This window comes from Protopterus annectens, chromosome 6.part0 (assembly GCF_019279795.1).
Source record: "Protopterus annectens isolate FY-2018-M chromosome 6.part0, PAN1.0, whole genome shotgun sequence".
NCBI lineage: Eukaryota > Metazoa > Chordata > Ceratodontiformes > Protopteridae > Protopterus > Protopterus annectens.
Window position 1 is genome coordinate 1,446,931,393 of NC_056737.1, and position 26,789 is coordinate 1,446,958,181.

At 39.3% G+C, this 26,789-nt stretch overlaps 1 protein-coding gene across 3 annotated transcripts in view; it reads right to left on the reverse strand.

The window, feature by feature from the left end:
- Window positions 1-26,789, reverse strand: part of LOC122804826 (histamine N-methyltransferase-like) — a 432,475-nt gene that overhangs the window by 52,140 nt on the left and 353,546 nt on the right. For all 3 annotated transcript variants that reach the window (XM_044074968.1, XM_044074966.1, XM_044074965.1), the window contains 2 exons: window positions 20,236-20,343; window positions 11,681-11,811 (listed from right to left, as the gene is read on the reverse strand). In XM_044074968.1, the coding sequence (XP_043930903.1) occupies window positions 11,681-11,811; window positions 20,236-20,343 (239 nt within the window). The remainder of the gene's footprint in view (window positions 1-11,680; window positions 11,812-20,235; window positions 20,344-26,789) is intronic.

Below are 26,789 nucleotides of genomic sequence, written 5' to 3' on the forward strand. Positions count from 1 at the left end.
GTATTGTAGAGGCATTTGCAGGCTGGGTGAAGGGTAGCTATGGGCAGCAAGTACATAGTCCCATGCTTTGTTGAAGCATGTTATGGTGGATGAAAATGAATAGACATAACTGGGCTGGTATTTGTGAAGAGGCCTGTGACACTACAGTCATGCAAAGGAACTGTTCATGAAAGGGTTGTAATGATAAAATATTGCAGGATTAGAATAAATACCATTTGTTGAAACAAAGCGAGGGACGAATTGTGAACAGAAGTACTATATCTGTGGATAATGTCCTTCCATGTCCGGGCTTGGGTATTACAGTGGCAGTCAACTGAGTAAAAATTGACTGTTGTATATAATGCTGTATTGAGAGAAGGTGAATAAGTATTGCGTTTTGTCTGCCATTGTATGTCTGGACAAAGTCAGTCCATGCAATGGCCTCTGTATGATAGATATTTATCTTGATGGCCTTTTACTAAGCATTCTTGACAAAAACTGACCTGGAAGCATCACACAGCACCCACAGTGGTGAATGGAATTTTATAAAAGGAAAGGGTAAAGGTACAACAGTATTTGACAGACTTAATAAGCAGATGTGCTGGGTATATTTATAAGGAAAAATGTACAGAGTAGGCATAGCTAATTTGTTCAACTGAATGGGAGGAAACAAAAATGTGTAGTGACACACTGAATGCTCACTGGTGAAAACTCCGGTGTAACAGTATTGAGAAAAGTGGGTCTAGTTTATGATTGGGATTGTGGAGTTTTTATACACTTGTCTTCACAGAATATATGCTTTTCCCTCACTCCGGTTCAATTCTCAGCTAGAGCATCTTTTGCGTGGAGACATGCGTGAATGGGCGTACCTTTGTTGAAGGTTGTGCATCAGGGCTGGTAACTCAGCACGTAAAAATCAACTACCAATCATTAGCGGACCGGAGTTCCGCTGTGGCTAACTGGGAAAAGCTGAAAGACACAAACAAACTTCACAGAATATATGCTTTATATGCACATGCAGTGCTTTACATACAAGCAGTTGTTAAGGAATTTACAGTATAGAAAGAATGACAGAAGACCCCACATCTGTTATAAGTTGCAGATAACAATCACCGGCAACCATACTGTGGTACCATACTGTAGTTGGTAAATGAACACAGAATATGTATGTCCAATGCCCTGAGTTTGCCATAATGCAATGTTTGGTAATCCTGCTGTGGACAAATTAACTTCATTTAAATTGTGGTGCAGCACTTGAGTATTTCAGAAATCCTGAAAGTAACATGGATTTTAATACAGATTAATGCAAAAGTGTAATGTCCTAGAACTGACCCCCCCCCCCCTTTGTTTTTACACCACAGTAGTCAAAATGTTTTGTATCTTCATCAACAGGAAGGCCTGAGAATGGGATATCAAAAGGCTTGCAAAACAGTGCCTCCTGAAGTGGTACTGAGCATTGATGGCAATTTCATGACAGCCTGTGGTGCAGCTAAAAAAATGTCCCACTGTCAGAGTAAGACTGGAAGAGGTAAGCAGCCCATTACTCAAGACTCCTGCTGTGAAATGTTGATCACAGCAGTAAGCAGCTCAAATTACCTGTTCATAGGTTCATAGGTTCATACTAGGCTATCTGCCCTAGGGCATTTATAAGCCTAGCCAAAGTGTGTTTGGCTTTCGCCACCCATTTTAAAATAATTTTGCTATGCCCTTTTTTGAGGTTAGTATACTGTGCCTCTGTCTAACAGTGACACAGAAGAGATACCCGGGGTAAACCTACGATCTCCCATCCACTCATCAAGATTCCTCTTGAAGAGAGTGAATGAGGGACTCTGCCTAACCTGGACTGGGATTTTATTCCAGAGTGAAGGGAGCCTCTGGGTTATGAATCTGTCCCTCCAGCATGTTCTATTTATTTCAGTGCTGAGGTTCAAGTCTCTCGAGCACGTAGCTCGATGGGATTTGGATTTTCTGAGGTGCAGCATGTCCATTAATTCTGGGTTGGACATGGCTTTATACGTCAGGCACAGATCGCCTCTGAGCAGGTGGTATGCCACTGAGTAGAGCTGGAGTTTCTTTAACCAGGCAGCATATGGCATCTGTTTGAGCCCTTTGATCCTCTTGGTGAGGTACCTTTGGGGTCTTTCCAGTTGCTGCAGGTGTCTGGTAAGGTACATCCCAAAAGGGGCATTGTACTCAATTATGGGCCTGATGAGGGATGAGTAAAGAGGCACAATGACCTCCCCTGATCTAGATGTGAATCCCTTCTTGATTAGGTGGGCTATATAAAATGTTTTTCTAACCACTTTGACCACGTGGTTGTCAAATGAGAGATTGCTATCAACTTGGGTCCCCAGGTCCCTAATTACTTCTTCTGTACTTAATGGATTATCACCTATGTGGTAATTTGTGGGCACTTTGTTTTTGCCAAAGGGGATGACTATACACTTTTTGGCGTTTAGCTTGAGGCCATGGCTCTGGCACCAGTTGTCTGTTTCTATGAGGCCCTTTTTGAGGATGCTTGTGTCGGCTGGAGTGTCGATTATGATGCCCAGTTTGCAGTCATCTGCAAACTTGGTCAGCCACAGTCCTTCCGTGTTGGCCTGTACCTCCGAGAAATATATACCGAACAAGAGAGGTCCCAGGACTGAGCCTTGTGGGATGCCACTTGTAACTGGTTTGGAGTCTGACATGGCTCCAGCAATTCTAACCATGTGGGTTCTGTCCTTGAGCCAGTTTGCAACCCATCTAGTGGCATAGGGGTTTATATTTAAGCTGGTGAGCTTATCTATAATGCCCGAGTGGGGTATTGTATCGAAGGCTTTTGCGAGGTCCAGGTAGGCTGTGTGGACCACCTTCCCCTCGTCAATGGCCTTAGTGACTGTTTCAAAGAAATCAACCAGGTTTAAGAGGCAGGATCTGCCCTTAACAAAGCCAAACTGGGTAGGATCTAGTGTCTGTAGGTCCCCAATATCTTTATTTATGAGGTCCATGATGATCCTTTCCATAGCTTTGCAGACCAAGCTAGTCAGGCTTATGGGGCGATAGTTTCCAGGATCCATTGAGGCACCACCTTTGTGGAGAGGGACCACTGTTGCTGTACGCCACTCTTTGGGTACATATCCTGTAGTAAGGCTGAGATTGAACAGTAGTTTTATGTTTGGGTTTAGCTCTTCTTGGAGTTCATGTAGGATACAGCCCGGGGCACCGTCTGGTCCCATTGATGCTGTGTTTTTTGCTTTGAAGGGGGCAGCTCTTACCTGAGCATCTGAGATGTCAGGGGGGCAGCACTCTGTTGGGATAGATATCTGCCCTTTTGGTGGGGAGGAGGGGGAGAAGTTTGCACTGAACCTGTCAGCTAGGATGTTGGCAATGTCTGTGGGTTCGGTGTATTTTTTGTCATTTTGGACTAATTCTGAGCATATCTGGGAATTCCCACCCAGGTTCCTAACATAACTAAAGAAAGCCTTGTGATTATCCTTAGTGTCCTGTGCAGTTTTTCTCTTGAAGCTGGCCTTAGACGATTTTATGAGTGCCCATAGTTTTTTGCTAATACTGATCAGAGATGCCTTCCCTTTTTGGGATTTTGCTCTATCATGTAGTAGTTTCCTCCTTCTATTGTATAGTTTGTTTATGGCTGGGGTCCACCAGACAGGACGTCTGCCTTTGGAGGATTGGGACTTGGTTTTATTTGGGATTGCATGATCCATGCATTCCTGAAGGTGTTCATAGAATGCGTTTATAAAGGATTCTGTGGTCTGGGCTGTATTTTCCACAGGCCCAGGGGCTTTGAAGGATTCCACCTCAGATTTGAGGAGTGTGAAATTTGCATTAGAGAAGTTTTTCACTGTGGTTTTCAGGGCAGGGGGTGGAGTCGGGATGTGAATATCCATTGAGATTAGTTTATGGTCTGATCTTACCAATGAGGGATACACTTCTGGTCTGGAGCATAGAGTCCCCATGTTGGTGATGATCAGGTCCAGCATATTTTCCCCTCTTGTGGGAGTGGTAACAAGTTGTTCCATAGCATTTGAGTTTATAAATTCTAGGAACCTTTGGACTAGGGTGTTGGAGCTAGAGTAATGCTCCCCGTCTATGTTTGGGTAGTTGAGGTCGCCCAGTATAATGGTGTTTGGAGAGACCTTCATATTTTCCAGTGTTCTCAGGAAGGCCGAGTGGGGTTCCTGGGTTTGGGAGGGTGGTCTGTAGCAGGCTATAAACTCGAAGGCAGTTTTACCCACTGTTAGTTGCACATGGATAGTCTCTGATGCTTCGTGCTGTGCCACCAACCTGGAGGTGTGGGTATCTTTGACGAATATTGATACTCCCCCTCTTTTTGTGGTTCGGTCCAAGTTTTGGGGCCGAAAAGCATGGCATGAGGTATAACCTGGTAGTGCTGAGGTGCTCTCGGGAGCCTTGAACCAGGTTTCCGTTACTGCTCAGATATCGATGTTCTCCATGCTAAGGAGAGTTTTGAGTGCGTGCATCTTGAGGTTTAGACTTCTGGCATTGAGTAGCATTACTCTTAGTTTCTTATCCCTTGTGATACCTATGGAGGTGGGTTTGTCTTTTGAGCCTTGCCTAAAAAAGGCACTATGGGGGTAGCAAGAGCCTTTGCCAATATCCGAAAGTCCAGGGGTGACAGGTGCAAGCCGTCCCTAGTGAAGCATCGTGGCTTGTCGAGCATGTCATCCCAGGCTGACAGGCATTGGATCCCCTTTGAATGACACCAATACTTAAGCCAATTGTTGAAATTGATCATCTTGTCTTCATATTGTGGCATCATTCTTGGTGAGGGTAAGATGCTACTCAAGGTCAGGGTCATACCGGCCTGGGCTACATGCTCAGAGAGCTCCTCTATGTCTCTTTTCATGTAGTCCAGGGAGGTACGTCTCAGGTCATTCACACCAGCATGGACAATGTCTGAGTCATATTTGTAAATACAAAAAATGAACCGTAGAGCAAAAAACCAAACGGACTTGATGCCGAATAAAAAACAGTCACTGTAAGGTGAAAGTACCAACGCCAGGAAAAGAGAACTCTCAAATAGTCCAAGAAATTTTATTATTATTTTGTTCAAAACCATGAATTCCACTTGAAATGTAGGGTAAATTGCAACTCCACCACGCTGGTCTATTTGGCTCAGTGCCAAAATTGTCCAGGGTTTTACATCGGTAAGACTGAGCGTAAGCTCAGGGACCGCATATATGAACACATGTATGCAATAAGGAAACATAAGGAAACAAATGCGTTGGCTAGGCATATCTTGGACCATCCCACTCACCATTTTAAATTTATTGGAACTGAACAAGTAGTACAGGATAGTAGAGGTGGGCCAACTCAGCTTAAGTTACTGGAAAGGGAACTACATTGGCAAATTAGATTGGAATTCTATCACATGCCTGGCTTGAATGAAGCTTGTTCCATTTCCAGTGTACTTCACATTTTGAGTTTAAAAAGATAACTTAAGTGTTGCTTTTCAGAGCTGGTAACTCTAACAGACATGTTTTGGGGTTACATTTTATGTTTGTTTTTTTAGTTCTTTAGTATTTTTGGCACTTAGTACATCATCTGACTAGCGGTTTTGTTGGTTTCAACTTTAAATGACACTTGCATGAGTTTTTAGGGATGTTCAATTTGTACATATATTGTTTGTTTTAACATTCATATACATGTACATATATATATATTTTTCACTGTTTATGTGAGGTCATGACTAATGTGACTTGAACTTGATGTACATGAGTTTTTTAGCTAGTTTACTTACTGGATGTTTTGCATCCATTTTTAAATACAAATTATGCTTATTTAGGCAGTTCACGGTGTCCTCAAATGTAGGTCTCTTTTTTATGTTTTAAAGTTTACATTTTGTCTTGCTGTTCTCAACAGAATTTTAATTGTCCACTACTACTTTTAAATTTGTGTATCCTTAACAGCACAATATCAATTAATTGGTGTTAATAAGTTTCAATTTCATCATGATGTCACACTACTTAAAGCCTGTTAATTGTTGAAATAATGTTTTCTGAAGAAGTTTGCCTAGGAGGCAAACAAAAAGCGCTTCAATAAAATTTATTGGACTATTTGAGAGTTCTCTTTTCCTGGTGTTGGTACTTTCACCTTACAGTGACTGTTTTTTATTCGGCATCAAGTCCATTTGGTTTTTTGCTCTACGGTTCACTTTTTTGTATTTACTGGTTTGTCTTGTTTTCTGAGTGATGAGTCATATTTGTACTTGTCTTGGAGTGACCTGAGTGCTTGTGTTATGTGGCGGATCCTAGCGCTCGACAGGCAGTTCACCATGACCTTCTCCTTGTTCAGCCTGGTGAGTGGGACGTCAGTGTGCCTGATGATAGAGTCACCTATTACAAGTGTATCAGGTGTGTTGTTTAGCCTTAAGGGCTGTGACTGTTCGGCACACTGGCTTTGTAAGCTATGTGTTGTACGTGTTTTGTTTTGGGGTAGCGGTTGCTTGGGTGTCTGCTTTGGAGGTCTCTGCTGTGTAGGCAGATTTTTATTTAGAGCCTCCGAGTATATTTTTGTGTGTTTATGTGTTTGGTTTGCTGTCGTGGTAGTCTATGTGAGACTTGAATTGTAGTGAGTGTGGTTTCTTTCTCCTCCTGACTGGTTATGCCAGTACTGAGTTGAGAGAGCTTAGCCTCCAGCATGGCTATATGGTTGCATCTCTCACATGTGTTGGAATTTGTTGGGAGGAGGAGAGGGTTTTCTGTGTACATGAGGCAGTTGTAACATTGCCTCAAGATTCCCAGATTCACCAGCTGGACCGGAGAGGAGATTGACAACTGACCTTTGGACATGCTAGAATAGTATTGGGAATTCCTTTATAATTGAAAAAAAAAAGGGCTAATGGGGAACAAGGTTCTCAAGGGGAGTTTGTGAGGGTGTAGTGCTTTTAATTTTTTAGTGCTGACTTATATAATTGCTTTAGTAGGCAAGTGCCAGGTAACTTAAATGCAATGTGTTACAGGTAACTAAAATGCAAAAATGACAAACAGTAACTTTCTTTCAAGTGAAACAAGGAAATAAGTACAGTAAGCAATGCAGATATCACTAGGGATCCGCAGAAGTGCTGAAAAGCCGTGTTTAGGTGGAATTAGCATTTCAGGGGAAATAACAAGCAAACAAACAACAAGCATACAAACAAAGCTAGATTCAGCAGGCCTGGATCTAGTCTATGCTACAGCAAACAAGGTGTACCAATTTCAGTAAGAAACAGTTCAAATATGCAGGCACTATAAGCCTTTAACCAGAAATTCCCAGCTCAGAAGGGCAGAATCCAGCCACTCCTCCCACAAGAGTGCAGACCACGAACCTTCTTAATGTAAAATAACTGGCCTGAAGCCCAAGTGCTTAAACCAGAACTAATATACTTTTAGAATAACAGACACTGAGCCCTCAATCAGCAGTTCCCAACTTAGAAGGATGTAAGCTACCTGTCCTGTCACCACAGTGCAGGCCACAAACCTTCCTAATGTAAAACAACTGGTCTGAAGCCCAAGTGCTTAATCCAAAAGACTTAGAATGATAGCTACACTTTAATCAAGTTACTACCAAGCAGTAATAAATACAACTGAATACTTTAAAGAATGCCTGGATTAGTGCTCAAGTTATACAAACAAAGCTAGATTCAGCAACCCTGGATCTAGTCTATGCTACAGCAAACAAGGTGTACCAATTTCAGTAAGAAGCAGTTTGAATATGCAGGCACTATAAGCCTTTAACCAGAAATTCCCAGCTCAGAAGGGCAGAGTCCAGCCTCTCCTCCCACAAGAGTGCAGACCACGAACCCTTCTAATGTAAAATAACTGGCCTGAAGCCCAAGTGCTTAAACCAGAATTAATACACTTTTAGAATAACAGACACTGAGCCCTCAATCAGCAGTTCCCAACTTAGAAGGATGTAAGCTACCTGTTCTGCCACCACTGTCTGACAGCTAGGGAGGTGGTGTGAAGGGAGAGGGGAGATGAATAGAACTACAAGTCAAGGATAGCAAAAGACTTAAAAATTAGCAAGTCTAACATGAAGCTGCAGCAAAAAAAAAAACCTTTGAAAGTCTGTTTTTTGGCATTTCAACTGCTTGTGGTATAATTAGCCACTGAAAAGCAACCATTGTTTTGTTAAAAGTTTGTGACTGAAGCAACAGAGTGGATGGATGCTAAGTGAATACTGTGACAGCAACTGGGGAACAGGGACGCCTGTATGATGTCATGGTTTTGAGACCAACACTGCATTGTGGGATAGCAGGAGGCTTAGTAATACTTGGAAACCACTTTAACATGCTAGATCCCATGTGGTAAGAGTATACAATCATGTATAAAATTTTCAAAAAAACTGTAAATGGTCCCAGAGTGCTGTTAAAATATAGGAAATATCAAAACTTGATGAAATACACATGTTTTTTCAGTCTGTGGGTGCGGATCTCCTTTAACAGACTTTAGTGGTAGTTCATTTTGGCAGGAAAATTGGGTTACTAATGAGGCTTTGCAATTTCTCCTAGATGCTTCTGTGGATTTGGTATGGGTGCATCTTTTAATGGGCAGGAGTTTTTATCGCCTAGGCTTCCTTCATGAACTACAGAATGGAGAGAGGGCATTATTTTCTGTAACTAGTGTCCATTTGGGTTGCCATGGTTGTGTGCCAAAGTGACCATTTTGATAACCTGACAAAAGTACAGATCTTGAACAAAAAATTCTACCAAATCAGTGGTGGTGCAGTCCATTCTGAGACAGCTTGTGCTACATAGCTTATCTATTAATTTATTTTTCACTTCTGAGCATATTCCAGGAATTTGCAATGTTTTGGTGATAATCATCCTCACCTCCAAGTTAGCAAATTTCAGCAGCTGGCCTTGGTAACAGCAGCTTTGTTCTCAAGGATACGATACCGGATGAGTAGATGATCATTGACAAAGATATTGACTAGCTTCTATGGTGGAATTCCTTGGTGCCCAACATCAGGAGGGCTAATGTCGTGCTATTAAGAAATTTAGATGTTTCTGGAATAACTTGCCAATGGGAGTGAGATCTTGGTCAGTTTACCTGATAGTGCAATACATAACCTTTTTTTGGGAAAGGAGTGCAACTACAAGTATCGTGAGAGTACACTTAGTTGCATTAAGCTTGTTTGCAAGAATCTGCGGTCTTCAAGAGTTTACTAAGCATTTAGCTGAGGCCAGGTTCTTAAAAAGGAAGGGCGGAATTCTGGGCATCTGAGCTGATTTGTACCAGCCTATTGGCAGACCTATGGTAATAGCTATATTTTCAGGTACACATAGTTTTGCTTATCACCATCATGTGTATGCTTTTTGGGCTACCCTGTTTACCTGGCTATATTTTTGGGACATTTCATATTAGTGAGCTTCAGCATAGTTTAACACAGTCTGAGGTGACTATGGCCCAGGATACAGTTTTGGATTGGATTAAGAGTTTTAAGGCTGATCAACAGGGAGGGGTCAGCAAGGGATTCTAGTCAGATCCACAATTCCCTAATTGCTTATTTGTCCACTTTAGTGGTGCATTGTATTACAGAAGTGTTCTTGCCATTCTAATCAGGTTAATGTATTTTTTTTTTCTTTGACAAATGCTACCTGGTTATACCCTATGGGCACTGAAATTTGCTTACATGGGGATTTGGACTTATTTTACATCAAACTGTCTCTTTAGGTTGGGAAATTGTTAGAAATGTATAAACAAATACTGAGTGGCAAGACTTTGCTGTTGATTTAGACAGGTTTTTGGAATTTTTAACCTGCTGACAGTTTGTTACATTTTGGTTCTTTGAAGTGGTTTGCTTAGAGCAGAAAAGTTGGAGGAGCAGGCTACCTTGTGAAGCCTTAAGGGCAGTTGCCACACACACATGCCCTTTTTTCTCCACTCCTATCTTTTTACCCGGTTGCCACAACTTCAAAACAAGGAATTGAGAGCTGTTAATAAACTCTGAGTGTCAATGTGGAGTTTGCTTGGGACATGATTAGAATGATACTAAGTGGGAAGGTGACAGGTCTGACAGACAGAGCAATCTGAGATGCAACCAAGTCTGTAGGTCTTTGGTATTAACAGACATTCTATGCTATTTATGAGGGTCTGGTTTTCTGCTTTATAGTGAGGTTTTCATTCTTGGTGAGTTAATGTATTATTTAATAAATTTATCACAAAGTCCATTGTGGTCTAAATATTTCTGTGTAGCTACATGGGACAGTAGAGGACAGATGAGATTTGTATTGAGAACTGTATTGTCCCACTGCCTTATTGGGGTGCACTCTCTAACAGCTCATAGTTCATGGTTAAGCTGTATATAGCAGCAGTCTGTGGGGCTCAATCTTCCATTCTGGCAGAGAATATCCAGAGATTCCCCCCACCACTATATTCTTTAATAAACTGGTAATAAAACCCACTATGGTCCTGGTATTTTGTGTGAGTAAACGAGGCAGGTGGTGACAACATATTTTGGCTACAGCAGTGATAAACTGCATGTGTTTTGCTTTTACAAGCTTCTCATTAAATTGCTCACTACTGTATTAACTACTGAAAGTTAGAGTTGATGCTGCCAGTTATAATGGTGTACCCTTCCCCCACACAAACATACAGCAGCATCTAATCCATTATACCTTTTTATTGTTTCGGATATCTAAGAAGAAAAGTTAAGTAATAACGGGAAAGTAATTATATTTTATGACTGTAAACAGTTAAATATGTATATACTGTACATATAAACCTTAAATAGTAAAATGGGGGCATACGTTGCTAATAAGGAAAAAAGGATCACATTGATTTTGCTTTCAGTTTCCCACTGTGGGACAGATGTGTCTCACACACATTACTGTTAATAAGATCATGGATTCTACTGGTGCAATGTTCTTACTGGCAGAACACCATACTGATGCTTTTTGTTATTTGCTTACTGCTTTGTTTTTATGCTTACTGATTTGCACACTAGCCTTCTGAAACATGTCATGTGGGTGCATGTGAACAAGCCAAAACATGATGTACATTTCAAAGTATGTTTACCTAGCATAAAACATTTGAATGGTAATATGTGTTTGTTTTTTGATTTTTGCAAATTATGCATATTCAAAATAAGATGTATAAGCTATAATGTTCCTCATCAGTGCAGCAGTTAGCATTGCCACCTCACAGCAAGAGGTTCTTTGGTTCGATTCTCGGCTGGGGTGCCTTCTGTGCGGAGTCTGCATGTCCTCCCTGAGGTCGCGTGGTTTTCCTCTGGGTGCTCCAGTTTCAATCCACATCCCAAAGACATGCAGTAGGTGAAATGGACACTCTAAATTGGCCCTAGGTGTGAGTGTGTGCGTGTGTGTGCCTTCTGTGGAAGGTTGTGTGCTGGGCTGGCAACTCAACACCGTAAAATTCCACTGCCAATCATGAGCGGACAGATGCTCCGCTGTGGCGACCCCTAACCGGGAAAAAGCCGAAAGAAGAAGAAGATTGTTGCTATTCCCAGCTGCATACCCATGTCAAGCACATTTATTTCCTCCTGCTGTATGAATGTGTGTGGACTGTACGAGTTAATGAAATGTATGACTTTTGTTCTTCTTCTACATAGCAACCTAAGTAGCTTTTTCATATATTATAGTCAGCCTGTAATCTATAGTCAGCCTGTAATTTATCTACTACACCATCAACAATGTGAGAGTATGAAATAAACAGATAATTAATGAAACCTTTACCTGGATCATGTGAATAAAGTCCCACTTTTTCTTTTCGTTTTCCTCTTTCATTTGCTTTTCATACTCTGATGATGTCATCTTATTCCATTTGAAGCTCATTTTCTGAAGGTCGGGAGTCCTGCTGACAAGTTCTTTAGCAGACACAAATGTTGATTAAAGAAATTTATGATTATATTTATTTGTGGGATAACACAGAAAACAACATGATAATCATAATAAACAAAACAGAAAGAATTAACTCATTTTAATATCTTATGCCCATGGCAATCAGACTCTATGATTTTTAAGTAGTCCTTTCAAGAAATTTAAAGCATTATGCACAATAAGTTGTTCTGCAATGCTGTATAACTGTAACATCATTTCTGTCATATCTGATAATCACGGTAGCAGAATTGCACGCTAGAAAAGAGTATACTTTTTAGAACACTGCATTTAGATAAGGATTCTTTTCACACTTTTATATCATTACTAGGAAATTATCAAACTTGCCTTTCCCTTCAGACAATCGGAAGTGAACATGCCTCCTTGTTATGTCATTGTAACATGTATATTAGTCAAGGTAGCTCAGAAAAAACAACCCATCCCTTGTCAACTAGTACAGAAGAAATACAATGGGTCTTAGCAGTGAAAGTTTCACAAAACAGACATTAATATTACATAAAGCTGGCTTAAACCAGTATAAATACTCATTTTCACACGGAGAAGATAAAAAACACATTCTACTTATCCCACAGATGTGGACCTCCAAATCCTCCCCTTAGATGAAATTTAATATGCCACCATAATGTATCATATTATATCTTGCTATGCAAAGCTGATACTCAAGGTGACCTACACCTCTGAAAACAGTAATTCTGCCTAACTACTGTCTCTCTTATCACATTATGTATGAAAAGACGCTGTTTAAATGGAGTTTACATTAGTTTCATTCCAGACCCTGTTCTCGTTCTTTCTTTATATATAAATTTATCCAGCTGCTTAAATCTAACTTTGTACAAGTTACACAGTAAATTCTGATCCTCTAAGGTATTTAGTCTATCTCAACTCTACTTATACCATTAAGATGATGGTGCCTTCAGAGCTGCATGCAACAATATATTTTCACAACATGTAGTCCTGTAATTTTGTACTATTTTTGTTACACTCACATGCTTCTTTTCCACTTTCTGTATTTTCTAAATGTGTTATTTCAATGCTAAGCTATTTTATCACCTTGTTTTTTAAAGCTTTTGTGTAGAGAATAGCACTTGTGACTCTAGCTATACTGGTTTGCCTTTCACAAGCTAAATCATGTACACTTCACACAATACTCCAGATGGTATATAAATTATTAGCTGTACATGTTGGCTTTAAAACTTATGACAGGTTACACTAACATAACTATAGAAGCTCCGCAGAAGAATCAATGCTACAGTAAGTACAGCACCTGTAATTGATGCTGGAAATCCTGAAGGTTGTGGGTTCTCTTCCCACTCTAGATGACTGGATTGCTGACACTGTAATACAGCATTGGGGGGGGGGGTGCTCTCATGAGTGTTAGATGAGATTTTAAACTGAGATCCTATATGCTTGAGCTGGTGGTAACTTAGGTTGATGTAAAAAATCCAACATCTTCTTTTTCTTTCAGCAGTTCCCGTTAGGGTTTGCCACAGTGGATAATCTGCTTCCATTTCTTCCTGTCCTCTACATCTTGCTCTGTCACACCAACCACCTGCATGTCCTCTCTCACCACATCCATAAACCTTATGTTAGGCCTTCCTCTTTTCCTTTTACCTGGCAGCTCCATCCTTAGCTTCCTTTTCCCAATATACCCAGCATCCCTGCACAGCACATGTCCAAATCAATGCAATCTTGTCTCTCTGGCTTTGTCTCTAAACCGTCCAACCTGGGCTGACCCTCTAATATACTTATTCTGAATCCTGTCCACCATCATCACACCCAGTGCAAATCTTAACATCTTTAACTCTGCCATTTCCAGCTCTGACTCCTGCCATTTTGTCAATGCCACCGTCTCCAACACATATAACATAGCTGGTATCACTACCCTCTTGTAGACCTTCCCTTTCACTCTTACTGGTACACGTCTGTCACAAATAACTCCTGACACTCTTCTCCACCCAATCCATCCTGCCTGTACTCTCTTCTTCACCTCTCTTCCACACTCGCCATTACTCTGAACTGTTGATCCCAAGAATTTAGACTCATCCACCTTCGCCATCTCTGCTCCCTGCATCCTCACCATTCCTCTATCCTCCCTCTCATTCACACACATATATTCTGTCTTAGTCCTGTTGACCTTCATTTCTCTCCTCTCTGGAGCATATCTCCACCTCTCCATAGTCTCCTCATCCTGCTCCCTACTCTCACTACAGATCACAATCACCTGTCAAAAACAGTGGGGATCGTTCACTGATGCGCTAATCAAATATCCCCTAGTAATTGAAATACCACCTCAGGTCTTCCCTGAAAAGAGACTAGTACCCTAGTGGGAATAACATGGCCAACAAAGGATAATAAAATAGATTTCTCAAAGAAGAAAAAATGGACATAAAGAAGACTACTGTAATGCTTGCAAGAAATAAAAAATACAGTATCCATATTTGACAATCTGTAAAACAACTATCTAAAAGCAAAGATTTTCTCTTTGTTTATGGAAGGTTTTTCATATGGTACTAAAACTCAAAAAATGAACTTGTAAGCAGATAAAGATGGTTTGGCCATATTCTGCTTGTTATTATACATAAAGAATAAACAGCAGCTTCTTCTTAACTTGTAAACTACTTTTTGAACTCTACTGCAACTGCTTTATGTATATCTGCATATCCTATACAATTTTAGTTTTATTACTGTTACTACTTTCATATTGAACTGAGGAATGTCATTCCATGCATCTGCAATCATCATTGTGAGAAAAGGAACTCCAAAGGTAACTGCCATAACCGAGGACAATATAACTATAAAACCAAAACTACACAGTATAAAGGTGAACAGAAACCCATTCTTAAAAATATCCAACCATTTATTGCAGAACACACTGCTAGCTATACATTACAGTTTAACATTTTCATCGCATAATGAGGCTTCATCAGAACTGTTCTGAAAATCCTCATACCCCAAATTTAGATCATATAAGACAGTTTCACTGGTCAGTAGACCATCACTAATTACATTACAAACACAATTGATTAAAAAAACAGCAACACAGCAGAAATACAAATGAATAAACCCCATTTTAAGTTTTAAAATCTACACATCATATCTGATCTTTACAAAAACTCATAATTCATCATGCTAAGTGAAAAATAAAAATAATAATAATGATATTAGGAGAACTAACTGATTTTGTTAGGAACTTAATCTATACAGTTGACATCATATACAATAACCTAAAATGATGCTTGTATATGTATTTGTGTATAAAACTGTTCAGAGGATCATAGCTTAGCCACCCATGGCTTTAAAATGGGAACTAAGGGCACTTGGTCATTAAGTCCAGGGAGAGCACTGGCATTCAGTCTCACTTGCCATTAGAACTCGCGATATTCTAAGCGTCATTCCCATTGACCCTCCCCTAGGGTTTTTATCAACTTCTTTGAGTATCCAAAATACAAAACACTCTTCTTAAATCAGTGCAATGTTTTGCTACAGCATTCATAAATACCCCCTTCCTAAACTCTTTGTTATGTTCATATATTCTTACTGTTGACGTTTTCTCTGTTTTACCAACATAATACGAGAAACAAATTTTGCAATATGCAAGATAAATCACCCATTTTGATTGACGATTAAAGCATATGTGGGCTTTAAAATTTCACATGATTTCTGGAATAACCAAAGAATCAGTTTACAACATATGAACACTGTTTACAAGCCCCACATTTGTATGCCCCATTTTTATCCTTACTGCCTATTCTTTTCATTTTCTTATCACACCTTTCTAAGATATCCTTCACATTAGGTCCTCTCTTATAAATAAATGTAGGAGGCTTGGAAAACACTTCCAGTGTGTTGGGTATCTTGGAAAAAATATCCCAGTACTTTCTAATTGTTTCTTCAATTTCCTGGAGTCTCGACTGTAATTTAAACTAAAGGCTCTCTTATAGTTATTATCATACCTCTCAAACTTTTATCACAAGAAATCTGGACAAAGCTTGACATACTGAGGGGACAAAGGACCAAAAATAGGGACAAATTTTAAATATTGATCTTATAAACTTAGTTGCTACAATAAAATGATTTGTGTTAACATGTATTTTTCTGAAGAATAGGAAGTCTGGAACTCAAATTTATGTCATTATTTAGTTACTCCAATCCTCAGATCATCCCAGTGATTTGCCAGAAAACCACAAGTTTTAAGAGGAACAGATCAAAAATAGGCAAAAATCTAGACATTCTGCAAAAATCTGAACAGTTGAGATGTATGGTTATTATTGTTTAGTTCATCCAAAAGCATCATTTTATGTTTGAAATGTTTTGCTCCCAGTAAGGGTTTATATTTTCTCCCATCCCTCCATAACCCTAGAGGCTACATTTTGAATAATACTACTAGGATAATTTCTCTCTCTAAAAAAAAAAAAAATTATCTTTTCTATTTCATCCACAAAATGTTCATAGCATGGGTTTGAGTGGGCTGACCTAACCATTTGTTCTTTAATGATGTTTTTCTTTAAAGGTAGGGGGTGTTCACTCCCATAATGTAAGTAGGAGTTTGAATGTGTGTCCTTCCTATGAATTTGTGAAGAAAAATTTGAATTCTGTGTGTATTTAGTTATACTCACATCTAAGTAATTGATAGTTTTAAAATTGCAATTATGTGTATACTTTAAAAAATCTGTGGTCCCATTAATGTATGCCATAAATTCATCTAAGTCCTTTGTAGAGGCATCCCATGTTGTTGTTCCTTCGGCTTTTCCCAGTTAGGGGTCACCATAGCGGAACTCTGGTCCACTAATGATTGGCAGTAGATTTTCACAGTGCCAAGGTGCCAGCTTGATGCCCAACCTTCAACGAAGGCACTCCCATTTGCATAAAAAAAATATTATCCAGCAATCTCTACTAAAGTGGTACATATTGAAAGTGTTGGAAATTAAATACAAATTGTTTCTCCCAATAACATAGTAATGTGTTAATGAACATTGGGTCACAGGCAACTCCCATTGCCACACTGCCCACCTGTTTATAAAACTCCCCCTCAAAGTAAACAAAATTGTTTGCAAGTACTGTTTCCATATATTATGTTAATAACCTAAGTTCAAATGCATTCACAAAGTCACAATCCATTACAACCCTTTCAAACCACTCTATCTCTCGACCATGAGGTATTACAGAAAACAAGTCAACAATATCTATTGGAACTAGCAAGGTATTCAAAGAATATAGCTTATTGGTGATTTTACCCCAAAAGTCCCAAGAGTTTATTAAAATATGGCTGTGCATTTTTATAAAAAGTTTCAGTTTCCTATCTATATACACTGCTAGTGGATACGTTTTTGTACCTGCAGCTGCCATGATTGGTCTAAGGGGGGAGCCCTCAATATTTTATGGACCTTGGGTATTCCAAAAATAGACAGCACTGTTGATTTAGGGACCTTTAAGAATTCCAACAGGTCCCTATCAATCAATCCTTGTAAATATTGATCTTCCTGTAGTAGATCAATGTTCATATAGCACATATTGATTTCATTTCTGGATACCTGAATGTATCTTTCATTACTATTTAGTATTTGCATAATTTTTCCTCCATATATCCAGTGGCCCATAATTACAATCCCTGACCACTTGTCTGGTTTCTTTATCTTAATATTTGAATTGTTACTAAGATGTCTTAGTAAAGTCTGTTATTCCTTGCTTAGGTAATAAACTTTCCTTTTCTTTTGAAATTAGCAAACTAATTATCAAAAGAAAAGGAAAGTTTACAACCTAAGCAAGGAAGAACAGACATTAAAGTAAAGTGCTAGTATATTTTTTTCTAAGAAGCCCAACACACTGCAAGTTTTTTCCATGGCCCCTACATTTATTTGTAAGAGAGGACCCAATGACAAGGATATCTTGTAAAGGGGTCATAAGAAAAGGCAAGCAATAGGCAATAAGAATAAAAATGGGATATACAAATGTGGGGCTTGTAAACAATGTTCATATAAAATAAACTGTGAATCTTTAGTTATTCCAGGAATCGTGTGGAATTTTAAAGCACACAGACATTTTAATTGTCAATCAAAAGGGGTGGTTTATTTTGCATATTCCAAAATCTGTTTCTCATATTATGTTCGTAAAACAGCAAGAATATATGAACATAAAGATATTAGGAAGGAGGTATCTACTAATACACTAGCAAAACATTGCACTAATTGTAAGAAGAGTGTTTTTTTTTTTTGGATACTTGAACAAGTTGATCAAAACCCTAGGGTGGTCAATAGGAATCACTCAGGGAATAACTGGAGTTATTATGGCAAGTGAAACTGAAAGCCATTGCCCCCCCCCCCCGGACTTAATGACCAAGTGTCCTTGGCTCCCATTTTAAAGCTAAGAGCAGCTAAGCTATGATCCCCTGAACAGTTTTATACACAAATACAGACACAAGCATTGTTTTAGGTTATTGTATGTTATGCCAACTGTATATACTAAGTTCCTAACAAAATCTCTCAGTTTCCCTAATATCATTATTATTATTTTTATTTATTTATTTATTTAGTTTGCTTACCAAGATAAATTGTGAGTTTTTGTAAAGATCAGATATGATATGTAGATTTTAAAACTTAAAATGGGTTTATTAATTTGTATTTACTGCTGTACTGCTGTTTTTTTACTCAATTAACATTGTGTTTGAAATTGAATTACTGATGGTGTACTGACCAATGAATCTTAAATGGTTTCTTTTTGGGCTATGAGGGTTTTAATAACAGATCTCATGAAGTCTCGTTATGAGATGAAAGTGCTAAACTAAGAATGGGTTTCTGTTCGCCTTTATACCAAGTAACTTTATCATAGTTCATACAAGCCCTTCTAAACCTGTCTTCATTATCATATCTGCCCACTCCCTTGAAAGTCTTCCCTTCAGAAACATACTTTTAGCTTGGGCTTAGAGGTGCTTTTTAGCAAGGCCTTTCCTTCTCTCTCTCTCTCTCTCACACACACACACACACACACACACACACACACACACACACACACGCACACTTTCCTGCCTATTATAGCATACATGTTGAGTTGCTGTGGTTTAAGCCCATAATGATGCTCTTGCAGACCCTGTGAATTACCTATCCCTTTCTTTACTTAAACCTTCATTTTGTCACTGTTGTTTTAGGCATGTGGTTTCTAGAACTGTGCACAGTTCTCAAAATGTGGCCAAAGACATTGCCTACAAGGATGAACATTTCTCATTTTTGCTTGTATTGCCTTGCACCATGCATCCCAGTTACACATTCCCAGCTGTCATTACTGTCTTATTACACTAAATAGCCACTTTCAGATCACTTAATGTAATTATGCCAAGATGTCTTTTCCTGTTGTTGATGTTAGGCTGTATTTCCACAGCATGTTGCATTTCCTTGGTTTCTGTTACTCAAGTGAATTAACTTTTATTGCATTGCACTGAATAAAAACTATCATACAGTTTTGCATTCCTCTGATTTTGCAAAGACACTTCTCATCCTATGAACATTACTGTCTTCATTATGTTGCTGCATACCTGTGTGCCATCTATCAAGAGAAAATACCAAGGCTTGTATGCACAGATAGGGTTACTACCTGTCCCACTTTGCGAGGGACAGTCCCTCTTTGGGCAGTTGTGTCCTGCAAAAAATTGAAAAAATGGCAAATGTCCTGAGATTTTAGGACAAAAACGTTTCCTATATTTTCTTTAATAGTTGCATAAAACAGTTATTTTGTATCTGAAACACCTAAATGTTATAAGAAACAGAATAAGCAACTAAAATGCTACAAGAGTAAGCTTTTATTTAGGCAAAAAAATGAAGTTTTGTCTTTTGTACTGGCTGTGGGTATGTTTTGCCCTACAAAATCTGACGTTTCTACAAAAACGTCTCACTTTGGGCATTTGAAAAGGTGGCAACCCTATGCACAGAGGCAAGCAAGAACTAGATGGGGAACTAAAAGGATGTCATAGTAAATGGCAAAAGTGGAAGTATCTGGCAGTTTAACTCAGAGATTTAAGGCTACACACTGTTAATGAGCATTATCCCTTAGTCCTGGATTTGATTTCCTGAAGTCCCACTTGCAGACTACTTGACTCGGAACAAGCAACATAACCACACGCTGCTCCCAGGTGACTAACGAAAAAGGGTTACTTGTGTCTGGTGGGCCTACCCAGTCAAAAAATAAGTAAAAAATGCAGACATATAAATCAGGACCTAGTGTTTCAGCCTTCACTCATGTATGTAAAAGAGTGAGCGATGTTGAATATTTGTCAGGTTCATAAATGGATAAGTTCAATTATAAGAGTAAAAGAGCAGTGAAATTTCCTCACATCCAAGATATGGAATTTTCTCTCCAGTAAGTGCACATTCAAACAAAATGCAGAGAAGTGAAAACAGCCATACCTTTGTAAAGCATTACATGTTCTGCACTTGGTTCTACAATGTCATTGTTAATGTGGACTTCTGGGTGCTTCTCTTCAACTTTACGGAGCATCTGAAGGTCAACTTCTCCTACAAATCAAATGATATGATTAAAATGATACATTTGTCAATTAAGAAGGAATGCATATTCACTATATTTTATTAATGTTTATAACTTTTCACTCAAAAGATATGCAAAACTTAGTATTGAGTAGATTGGTTCTATAGCATTAAAATTGTGCTCAAATGAATCACTGCACATTTTCAAAACATATATCTGTATTCTGTTTGTTCCATAGATCATATAACTTTAATGTTGTGTAAATCTGTAAAAGGTTTTGTTTAGCATTTTGAATAACCTCACTATTTTCTCCTATGTTCAAAGAAATTCATTATCTTACCTCCCTGTAGTTTCAGTGGCTAGAGAAGCTGAGTCTAGTCAGACACCATATAATCTGCCGAAAGAACAAATGAGAACACTGTGTTCCTACTAATTTTTGATTTTTATATAAAGGGACTACATACCACACAACGCAATCTAGAATGGTATTGATAGCACACACAAAAGACAACACTGGTGTGCCCAAACTGTAAAGTGAAAATCAGTTTAGGACTACAATGAAGTAGTACGCTGTGAGATAAAATATAAGGTATCAGCAGTGCTCTGTATAAAATTATACAGGTGTATTTTTTTCATACAGATGTAATGTCTTGTATTAAAGTTTCACTTTATTATTGCTCCTTCAAATATAAAACAAATTACATATTTCAAAGTCCTTACTTGGGAGTTTTCCGTATAGCCCTGCTATGTCCATTCATGTCACAAGATGCTGTTACATGTCTATTAAATACTTATAGAATATTCCAGGCAGAGACTGAAGTTGCTTCTAAACTGAGAATGAAATTGGACAGGATTATCAGAGCTCTACCCAGGCAAACAAGTTAAAAAAGAAAATAAATAACTAAATAACTTCTGCGACAAAGTGTTCAATCATCACTTCATCCGAGGAGATTAGTGGCCCACATGTGCTCTAACTCAGCTAATCCAAGAAGGCAGTATCAGACTATAAATGATCATCCTTTATATTTCCTTTACAGCACAGCATTTATAGGTTCATAGCATACAAACCAAACGTTGAGATCTACTGACTTTTGAGAGAATTGACTTAACTACTTAACATCTGTTTTTCTTATTCCATATAAAACATTTAATAATTACTTAAAAGCTCAACAAAAATGGGCATTGTTTAACTGGAAATTGTTATCCAGTTCCATCATCAAGGCAGACACTGGCAAGAACTGAACCCTCTTTTTCCCCTGCTTATTTTTAGCATTACTATAATATTTCCTGACCTGGTGTTAGCCAAGGAAATGTATTATCCTAGTATAACCTTTTGGAAAAAATGGGTCGAACAGCACATTGAGGACCATATATAGATTACCTTCATGAAGCCCATATGATAAAGAATACAATAGTGATTCCTGTGCACCATAAGTGCAGCACAAAATCTGTAGCCTTACTATTTTCATTATGAGAAGTCTTTGAATTTGCTCCAGTTGTACAGAGTGCTTCATCGGAGATGTACAGAAAAGCTACATCAGTCTTACAATGGCCAGATCTGTGCAATGCATGTAGCGGAATGGTTGTTTCTCCATTTTATACTCCTGTCCTATTAAGTGTTATGTGGCATCACCACAATGGAGACACTATGATCAAACCAGAACCATTACATTTAAGCATTCTTAGATATGCACAATAGTCTCCATTCTGACTATATGATCAGCAATGTTGTTATTAAAGTGCAGAGTACTCTTCTGAAAATGTAAAGCATCACACTTCTTTATGCTCAGAAAGAGAATGCTTTCTGAGTACCATTAATATAGGCTGTCTGTATTTCCCTGCAGATACCATTGCATCTACAGTGCAGGTAATAGTGCTTCACAGATTCATAGGATGATACTAGGCTATTGGCCTGGAGGCCCTTATAAGGCTAGCCAAGAATTTTGCTCATGTTCCCACAAAGTCAGCACATGTTTCTCCTGTCCAGCAGGGACACAGGTGGGATCCCAGGGGTGTAACTTCCCAGTCTGCCGTCATACAGATATTTTTCACCTCCAGCAGTCTGCTCTATATATACATCTAAAAGAAGATATATATTGAATTAATTATTTATTAGTTGGATAAGAACAGCTTTTCAGCTACAGTCTGAAGCAACAATCTCAGTTGCAATACAAGCATTTACAAGAATGCAGCAGTGCAACACATGGACATAGACTACTGAAAAACAGAAGTACAAGAACACTGGTATTCATTCAAAATATTTGCAGACAAGTATACTATGACAATAATTAACTTTTGAAATAGCACATGTGACACTTTTGAGGGTATGCAAGTACAATATAGCTAATAACAGTTAAGAAGGTATTCACACAATAAAAATGCTAGATATGACTGCAGTATTTTTAGGCCATGGCAGATCATTATTTATTATCTCTAAAAGGGTGATAGCCTCTGGTGCCAGTAAGGTAGATTAAAATCTTTGGTTGAAAACAGAATAGTTGGTTTCATAAGTAATATCATATGGAAGATAGTTCCAATTAGATGGGACATTTTTGTTGAAGGATCTTTCACTGGCAATTGGGTTAAACTTTGGTCCCTTAAGAATTTAGGTTTAAACTTAAAGGGTTCTGAGGAGATAGTTGCAGTTTTATAAAGTCAGCTTGTTTTGAGGGAAGTGGACAATAGTTAATATGAAAGAGTTGATGTTTAGGGTGGAAAGGTAAATGGTGGTCCATTACGAGAATGGGAGCAAGTTAACCTTTATTAGTGTTTTACAGTGATGTGAGGGCTTCCCCAGAAAATTATGGATCAATAAATTTTGTTTACAGTTCTTTGTAGAACTTTGTGGAATTGTAGCATTGAAGAAGAGATTAATACTGTGACTGGAAGAGCATATTCCTGTACAGGGACTAAGAATCCAGCTGTGTGGTATTTTGTGGTGGTGGTGATGGTGAGGGGGTTGAACAGGCTGAAATGTCTGTATGAACCCTTTAGTTGTTAAAATATCATAATTATTAACAGTGGCGCCTATATGATGCTTAAATAATAAGTGGGGAGTCAAGCCATCATTTGGGGATCATCTGTTGTTTGAAGTGAGCTGTTGAGGAGTTTAACAGTTCTGTAAATTTAGGGGTTGTGTATTGCTGACCCATTAAGAGACAGAGAAGTGCAAGGTGGTGATGTTGCTTGAAAAAATTGTCGACTTGTGTCCATTTTTAAACAGCGAAGAAGTCGTTCTGTTGTTTACTCTGGATGTTTTCAGTTTTCCTGCTGATTGCAAAAAATTAAATCCTTTGAATAAAGGATTATGTGTCCTTAGGATATTTTGATAGATCATTAATATATATAGAAAAATAACACTGGGTCTAGACATATACAGCATAACCTTTACAGTAAGTCTGTATGGAGATGTGCTAGGCTCAGAGTTCACAGTGAATATTCTGCTAGCTAGCTAGTTTCTGAACCATTTGTAACAATAATTATTCTATTGGTTAAATATTTTTTGAACAATTTAATAAAAGCCTAATCTCTGCAGATGCAGTGATGTAGGATGAAAGGGCAGTTGTGTATACTTACTATAAATGTAAATGTTTGAGTGTATTCTCTGTCGCAGTCCTGACTTGTGGGATTTCTCACCATGGAAGCCAGCCCAACTACTAAAGAAAAATCGACCCCCCTCCTACAGCCGGCAGATGCCCTGACCAACATCAGTATGCGTGGGTACAAGGGGAGTCAGCCGATGTCATGATCTCAGTTTATATTGCCTCCTGAAGGTAAGAGCCCTCCTAGATGGAAGACAAAGTCAAGGGTCTTTGACAGATAATTTAAACAAGGAAAGAGGCAAGAGGATAGTCCCCTTGACTAAAGGAGAAGCTTGTTCAAGCCTACCCTGTAGGCTAGGGGGAAGGAGGGGGGGGGGAAAGAATACTGCAACAGTAAATACACTCAGACATCTACATTTGTGGTACGTCTACACAACTGTACTATACTTTTCATGTTTCACTGTTGCAGTCCTTTTTTGTGTGATGATTCCCAAAGCTGAGAAGAAGGGTGGAAGATGGATTAAGGTGAGGAAAGTATGCCCTACATGATGGCAGTGGCAAATCCTGCTCTGGACTTGGAGAAGGCTGATCAGTGGTAATGTCTTGTGAAGGTATGCACTGAAGACCAGGTAGCAGCCTCCAGGATATCCTTGGTGGGTACCCCTTTTAGGAAGGCATTAGAGGCAGCAGTTGCCCTATTAGAGTGTGTCCTGACAACATCAGCTGGCTTTTTATCAGGACGGCTGTAACAGAAGGAGATACAAGAGATCCATTTAGAAATTATCTGTTTGGAAACTGTTTTCCCTTCAGATCTGGTGGCAAAGGCCACAAACAGCTGGTCTATTTTTCTCAAAGTCTTTGTTCGATCAAGATAGTAACAAAGCTGCCTATGTACATCCACTGAATGAAGAATTCTTTCACTTTTGTTTTGTGGTTTGGGGAAGAAGTTAGGCAGATGTATGGCTTGATTTACAGAGGCATCTGTCACCACCTTGGGCATAAAGGAGGGGTTAGTTCTGAGAAAGACTCTGTCTGGTCAGAAGATGAGGAAAGGTTCCACTGCCATGAATACCTGCAGTTCAGAAACCCTGCTAGCAGAAGTGGTAGGTAACAAGAAAGCAGTCTTCCATGTCAAGAATTTTAAGTAAGTGGAGTCAGCTGGTTCAAATGATGTAAGAGTTTTTTCAGAACAAAATTAAGGTCCCAGACTGGGGACAGGAGCCTTCTGGGTGGCCTAATGTGGACCCCCCCAAGAAACTGTTTCACAAGAAGGTGAGAAAAGATAGGGGGTTGGGCAAGGATGTGGACTGAGATAGCTGAGACATTCGTTTTTATGGATTAAGACAGGCATTTGTCAAAGAGACTTGCCAGATAGGACAAGATGAATGTAAACTTGGCTAGATGGGGATTCTGAGCATGTTGCTCACACCAAAGGGAGAATCTCTTCTATTTAGCCAAATAATTTTTCTTGGTGCTAGACCTTCTAGCCTCACTAAAGATGTTCTGTACCTGTTTGTCCAGGATAGAATCCCTGCAAGATGTTAAGGTATCCTCCATACTGACAATTTGAGAGTCCGCAGGTTGGGGTGCACAATGTTTCCCCTGCTCTGTGGCAGATCATCTAAACTCTGTGGCAGCTGGCATGGTTTTGTGCTGGTTAAGCTGAGCAGCAGAAGGTACCAGTGCTGCATAGGCCAGTCTGGGGCTATAAGTGTCACACTTAGCCCTTTTTTCCTTATCTTTAAGAGCACCTTGGGGAACAGATGAAGAGGCCTGCCCATGGGAATGTGAAGGAAGGCATCTGTCTTCCAGGCTGAATTTGTTTGGTCCCTGGAGCAAAACCGTTTCAAGTGTGCATTTTCTCTAGTGGTGAAGAGGTCTATTTAAGGAATTCCCCATGTTTTGGCTATGCTGAGATAGATTTCCTGATGCAGTTGCCACTCATGGGGGTCTGACAGACTTCTGATGAGGTGGTCTGCTAACTGGTTGTGCACACCTGACAGGTAAAGTACCTAAGGGTGTATACCCATGGAGTGTGCTGTTTTCCAAACATCCATTGCTAGGCAACAGAGAAGATTGTTTATCCACCACATGACTGTGGTATTATCTGTTTTCACCACTAGCACCCCTGCATTCAGTTTCTCTCTGAAGGCTAGTAAACATTTTTGGACTGCACTAAATTACATTTATGTGTTTGTCTCTGAGCTTGTGGTCCCACTTCCCTTGCATTGGAAAGTATTTGAAGTATTCTCCTCAGGCTACCTCTGAGGTGCCTATGGTCAATGTTTGCTCCTAGGAGGAGAATCTGAAGGGGAGACCTGGGTTGAGGAAGGAAGCCGTGGCCCACCATGCAAATTCCTCCTTGAGGCAAGGAATTCATTTGATCTTGACTGAGAGTGGTTGACCATGCTGGCATCACACATTCTTGTGGCACAATTGGCATTTTCTCATGTATAGCTTGGCCAGGGGAATCATGAGGATGCATGAGGCCATGTACTCCACAGACCTGAGGTACTCTGGCTGTGACAAAGTCCCAGTCTATGATTTTTTGAAAGTACAGTCAAGAAGGAGACCCTTGTCCAGAGGCAAGAAAGCCTTTTGGAGTGTGGAGTCTAGCAGGGCTCTTAAGATCATAATTCTGGTTATAGGTTATATTTGGGATTTTTGATGATTTATGGTGAACCCTAGGGAGGTTAAGAGGTTCCGGGTGAACATCAGGTCTGAGTAGAGTCTTGTCAAGCTTGTAGCCTGGATAACGCTGTCATCCAGATAGAGGTAAATTTGCAGTTCCTTTGTTCTGAAGAAGGTAATTAGAGGCACAAAGCATTTTGTGAACATCCTAGGAGGAGTAGACAAGCCAAAGGGCAGAGCACAAAATTGCTGGTGCCTGGCATTTTCTCTGAAGCATGAAAAACGTGTGCTTGATTCATCTA